Below are 6,000 nucleotides of genomic sequence, written 5' to 3'. Positions count from 1 at the left end.
TGGCAATATAGCCCTGCAGGGCTTTTATAGTTTTGTGAAGCTGAGGATGTGTATATTTGGCCACATACCTGCATTTAGGATCACAGGAAGTCAGAGCATGGGTCCATTTAACCCAGTATCGACATCAGGAGTCGCCAATCGGGCCCTCCAGGTTTCTGCAGAATACAATTCCCCATCTTCCCTGGCCATTGGGCTATGCTGACTAGGGCTGATAGGGCTTGTAGCCCAACACTCATGGCGGTTGTCACTGGCTGTGGCTTTTCAGGATTTCAAAAAGGAGCCTAGCCCCAACATACCTGGAGGTACCATTTGGTTGATGACCATAGCCTTCTAATAAAGGGCAGCTCTTCTTCTTGGGAGGTGGCTGCTGGGTCAAAAAAAGTGGGAAAAGTGCATTCTAGTGGGCCTGGACATGTTTATGCACTCATCCTTGCAGCAGCAGTGGGCTGCTGTAAGACACCATTTGGAATGGCCAAACCAACATGGCAGTTGCCCCAGGGCACTGTGGGAGATTCAGCACAGCGGCTCTCGCCACCCACCTGCCATGGTTCCTTGAGGGTGCTGATCTCAGGTGTGCTGGAGGGCCAGCCGACTCTTACCAGATTGCAGGGAAAGGCCCAAACAGTTGGCAGAAGAGTAGACAGCTGCCAGGAGAAGAGGTCAGGAAAGACCAAATCACAGGCACCGAAACCACACACGGAGCTAGAAATACACCGTTTCTTTTTAATGGAGGAAGCTTTCAATGGAGACGCGAGACTTGTGTACCAAACTGCCCTTGTCGTAGCCAGGACAGGCAGCCTCTTATGGTGGCCAGAACCACTGATGCAAAATGGGGGGGGGCAGAGCGTCCATCGAAGCCAGCTCGAGGCAGCACGGCTGCAAGAGAGGACGGTGCCAATGTTGGCACCACAGGATGAAAAAGCTCCAGCAGAAGGCATGCCCAGTCGGGTCTGGGATGCTATCCCAAGACTGGGTGTGCTGAAGCTCCAGGCCAGTGCGAGGCCTGCACACATGGCCAGCTTGAAAGGAAAATTGCCTCCCGCCTCTGTGCCCACAGAGCAGCCTCCTTTGCCAACCTGATGCCCCCTTGCGCACCTCTGGCCTGTATCTCCCATCAACTGCTAATGCAATTCTAGGCTATGGCAAGAGAAGTCCAGGGTTGAGATCAAGGGAAGTCATAGCACCACACTATTCTGCCTAGGTCAGACCCTACCCGGAGTCCTGTGTCCACCACAGTTTAAGAGGGATAGTGGCAAGCTGGAATGTGTGCAGAGGTGGGCGGCCAAGATGATTGAGAGTCTGGAAACCAAGCCTTATGAGGAATAGTTAAGGGCATGTTTAGCCTGGAGGAAACTGAGAGGTGACACGAGAGCCATCTTCAAATATCTGAAGAGTTGTCACAGGGAAGATGGGAGCAAGCTTGCTTGTATTCTTCTGCTCAAGAGAGAAGGATCTGAATCAACGGATTCAAATGACCAGAAAGGAGATTCCGACTCAGCATTAAGACGGTGAGATCTGTTTGACAATGCAATGCACTCCCTTGGAAGGTGGTGGGCTCTCGTCATTGGAGGTTTTTAAAACACAGGTTGGATGCCCATCTGTCAGGGATTCTTTAGCTGTGATTCCCACAGGGCGTTGAATTGAATGATCCCCTTTGGTCCTTTTCCAGCTCACCAATTCTATGATTCTACAACCAGCCCTGTTCAGCATGGCCCCATCATAGCCCCAGTGTCAGGCGGATGTTTAGCTTGGGGCTTTATGTGAGCGATAGCCCAGGACGTCGGGAAGCAGGGCAGCAGATTGGCAAAGGTCTCTGCCCCGTGGAGCTTATGCCATGGCCTTTTGCGACCACCATGCTCAGAACCTGAAAGCCAGCGACTCCATTGATGCAGGTTATAGCAACTTGGAAATCCCTAGGGGAGAGAAGCATGGCATACGCAATTATAATACTGGTACAAATAAAAGACCCCCAACCCACCCTGCTAAGCCCTCCCCCTCCCCGAGCCCCAGGCGCCCAGCGCTTGGTCCACAAAATCCCTTTCCCGCTCCACAAAAGGGGGAGCAAAATCAGAAGTGCTTTGGTTCTGCTGGCGGTGGGGGGTGAGGGAGAAGGCCTCTGTTGTCAATAGGGTCCACGTCTCACTGGTGGGGGGCACCCTCAAAAGAGTCTTTGCCAGTCTCCTGGCTTCCCCCGAGACAAGTTCTGTGCTACCCCCACAACCCCCAATCCTCACTTCCTTTGTTTTTGTGTGTGTGTGTGTGCAGTCCTCTCTTAGTAACGTGGCCAGCTTCTACTGCACGGTCTGAGGTGACGTGGTGGCCGCTTTGGGCTGCTGCTCCATGGCGGCTTCTCTGCTCTTCTTCCTGGGGGGCTTTTTGATGGGCGTTTTCTTGACCACCTGGTCCCCGGCCACAGGCGTTGTTGGCTCTTGGCTGCCACCGGAGCTGGGCTTTTCCGCCTTTCTGGGTTCGCTGGCTGGCACCTCCGCCACAGGGCTGATCAGTTTCTGCAAGTTCGGGGAGGTCGGCAGCACGGGCTTGCTGGACTTCTGGCTGCCGGCGGCCACGGAGCGCTTGGCCTTCTGCGGCGGGGTGGGCTTCTCCCTCTGGGCCGGCAGGGGGCTTACCCCGTTCTGCCGTGTGCCCCCATCACCCCGGTTTAGGCTCTGAGTCTTTTCCTTCAGCTGTGCCGCCAGCAGCGTGGCCGCCTCTGAAGACAGGTGGGGGTGAATGACTTCGGAGCGTAGTTTGCTGTGGCTGGGGCTTTTGGGGGCATCGCTCCCTTTCCGGTCCGGAGCGTAACTGCCCATCTTCTTGATCACGTTCTGGACAGCCCCGTTGATGTTCTCCATGTGCTCCGCGCTGGCCTTGTGCCTCTGCTTGAGCTTGGACGGGGACAGCTGCTCCCCGGACAGGGAGAGGGCCTTGCCTTCGGGGGAGCTCAGCTCCCTCGGGTGCTTCGGGGCTTTCTCTTTGCCCCTGGCGGCAGGCACCTTGCCATGGACCCCGGCTGACGTCTCGCTGGGGCTCCTCTTTCTCTTTGCCAAGCCCTGTTTGTGCTCCGTCAGGTCAGCCATCCCGATGGCGGGCAGGGAGTTGGACTGGTTGGAGCTGTACTTGCTGTGGATCCAGGAGACTTTGGGCTTCGTCGAGGGGTCCGGCGGAGGGGGCTTGGCTCTCTCCGGCGACGGGGGCTTGGCGGCACCTGCGTTGTCATCCTCGTCTCTGGACTGCTTAGAGAGGCGAGCGATCCGGGCGTAGAGGGCCCCGCTGACCGAGCCAGACCCGGAAGAGGAGCGCTCGCTGTCAGAGGATTTGAGCAAGGGCGTCTCGCTGCTGTCCGCTGGGATGGAGGGGCTCTCTTTCAAGACGGTGTACTCTCCGGCTTCCTCCTCACTGATGGGTGGTGCCACCTTCTCCACTGGGTTGCAGGGAGCGGAAACTCTGTCCTTGCTGTCGCTCACACTCTCTGCAGAGGGAAAGCAGGCGGGGGTCATTAGGGGTCGGTGTGGAGCCATGTTTTAAATATCCCACAAGGATGGAGGGCTCTTGTGGCCCTCCAGGTGTTGTTGGGATGCTAGGGACTGACAAGTGTGCATTGAGGAAAGGGGGTCTGGAGTCTGTCTCAGGAGAGAGGGGGCAGTGATTTGTGGGGATCTGTATCAGCCAGCGGGCAAGAATCAGAGACAAGGGGAGATTCAGAGCTGGAGGAAGAGGAGGAAGTTGCAGGGCTGGCAAGTGAAGAGCCAGGTGCTTCCTCACCCTCTCCTGCACCCCTGTCTCTCAGAACCAGGAGGGGACTGAAGAGGGAAGAGCAGAGGCAGTTTCCACACAGGCATAGTCTCCAGCTGCATGCATGCAGTTCATCAGGAGGTGGTAGTTAACTATCTGCTGTGTCTGGGGTGCACCTGTGACATGGGATTGCTGCAATGTTCTTTAGGTGGGGCTGCTCTCGAAGGCGATTTCAGTTGGTTGAAAACATAGTAGCGGAGTTCCTGGCTGGGTTTCTGTTTAGATCCCGTATAACCCCTGTTTCTAAACAGCTGCACTGGTTGCCAAGTTTGTTTCCAGGTCCAATTTATGGTGCTCATGCTGGTGTTTAAAACCCGGAACAAACTTAGGCCCCCAGGCAAACTCCTTCCTGACAGAGCCTCTTGGTCGTTAAGTTCAGCAGAAGGGGCCCTCTTGGTAGTTCCAGTAACCTCAGAAGCTTGCAGCTATCTGCAGTTTGGGAGAGGTTTTTCTCTGGGGCAGCCTCTAAGTTGTGAAACTCTCATCCCACAGAGGTGCAGCTGCCATGTTCACTGTACAGTTTTTGTTGAGTGCTGAAGATGCACCTCTTTATCCTGACCTTTGGCACTTGAGACGTATATTTTCAGGACTCAACTTATTCTGGTGATTTAAAACTATTATTAATCTTTTATTTTAAATAGCTGTGGCTCATCTTGGGCCCTCGGGGTAAGGGCACATAATAAATGATACATCATACCCCTGACTATGCTGATTGGGGATGATGGGAACTGGAGTTCAACCACATCTGGAGGTCATGGGTTTCCCATCCCTGGCATAAATGAAGCTATGAATGAATTAGGGAGAGTGCAAGCCCCTCTCCACCTTCTGCTTGGGGGGGGGCACTTGATCCATCCCCCCATTTTGTAAGATATGTCAAGGCAGCCTCTCTCAAACTTGGGGCCCTTCTGCTGTTTTGGACTACAACTCCCATCAGCCATAGAGCTCAGGTCCTGCTTTTGGGCTTTCTAGAAGAGGCATCTGGTTGGGCACAGTGAGAACAGAATGCTGGACTAAATATGAGCCTTTGGCCTAATCCAGTAGCCCCATTCTTTGGCTGGGGCTGGTGGGAGTCCAATGGGGCAGTTGGGTGCCTCATTGATTTTTTCTACCTGTGGAAATAAAGGACTGGGATCCCAGGAGTTAATTTCCACTGGTGGGAAACTCTCTGCCTGGCAATTATGGTTTTCTGTTTTCTTTTTTCTCCCTCTCTTTTGGAGTCACGCATGTGTGGCCTTAGAATTCTTTAGTCATTACAGGGCTATTTCACGAAGGCCTGCTATTTGCTGCAGAAGGGTTGCGGTGGAGCTGGGCTCAGGCCAAATTCCTTTGCTCTGTAACGATTGCCAAAATTAAAGGAAGAGGGAAAAGAAAGGAGCTCAGCGGCTGGTATAGCAATTTAACCTCCTGGCTATGGTTAGGCTGCAAGATGGGAATGTGGACTTCAAGCATTGGAAGCACCGATGCACCCATCCCAGTTCCAGACAACCCCAGCCCTCTTTTTTAAGGGTTCTAGTCCTCAGTGCTGCAGGTGAAAGTTTAGAGATGACATCAGGGGCTGCTGACGTCATCTTCAGGAAATATTCATTGCAATGAATGGGATAACTCCTTAGGTACAGTATGAAGGGTTGTGGGTTTGAGACCCATTTTGGGCAAAATAATTCCTGAATTGGAAGGAGTTGGGCTAGATGGTCTTCGTGGCCCCTTGCAACTCTACAATTTTATGAGTTTCTGACTTAAGGTAGGAATGTAGGAAGCAGACAATTGGGCCCAGCAAGTTCAGTATTGTCTACACTGACTTGCAGCTTCTTTGCAAGATTTCAGGTGGGGTCTCCTCCAGCCCTACCTGGATATGTCATTAGGGATTTAACCAGAGACCCCGTGCAAGCAAAGCAGAAGCTCTACAAGTGAACCACAGCCCTTCCCAATACTGAGTCTTATACTGAATCAGACCATTGCCCATCTAGTCCAGCATTGTCAGCACTGACTGGCAGCAGCTGCCCAGGGTTTCAGGCAGGGTTCTCTCCCAGCACTACCTCAATAAGCTACTGAGGACTGAATCTAGGCCTTTCTGCATGCAAAGCAGATGCTGTACCACTGAGTTCATCCCTTCTCCATAAAGCAGCCATATTCATTAATTTAAATGGGTCAGCTCTGAATATGACATTATCAGCTACAGCTCAAAATGTTTTTTCTATATTACAAATGTTC

At 53.1% G+C, this 6,000-nt stretch overlaps 1 protein-coding gene across 1 annotated transcript in view; it reads right to left on the bottom strand.

Moving 5' to 3' along the window:
- Positions 1-703: 703 nt before the first annotated feature.
- Positions 704-6,000, bottom strand: part of LOC309358957 (scavenger receptor class F member 2-like) — a 48,492-nt gene continuing 43,195 nt past the window's right edge. The window contains 1 exon segment of the mRNA XM_081892296.1: positions 704-3,469. Coding sequence (XP_081748422.1) covers positions 2,292-3,469 — 1,178 coding nt within the window. The 3' untranslated portion in view covers positions 704-2,291.

The sequence above is a fragment of the Podarcis melisellensis genome (assembly GCF_964234715.1).
Source record: "Podarcis melisellensis genome assembly, chromosome: 16".
Classification (NCBI taxonomy): Eukaryota; Metazoa; Chordata; class Lepidosauria; order Squamata; family Lacertidae; genus Podarcis; species Podarcis melisellensis.
This window is presented reverse-complemented; position numbering and strand designations above follow the sequence as displayed.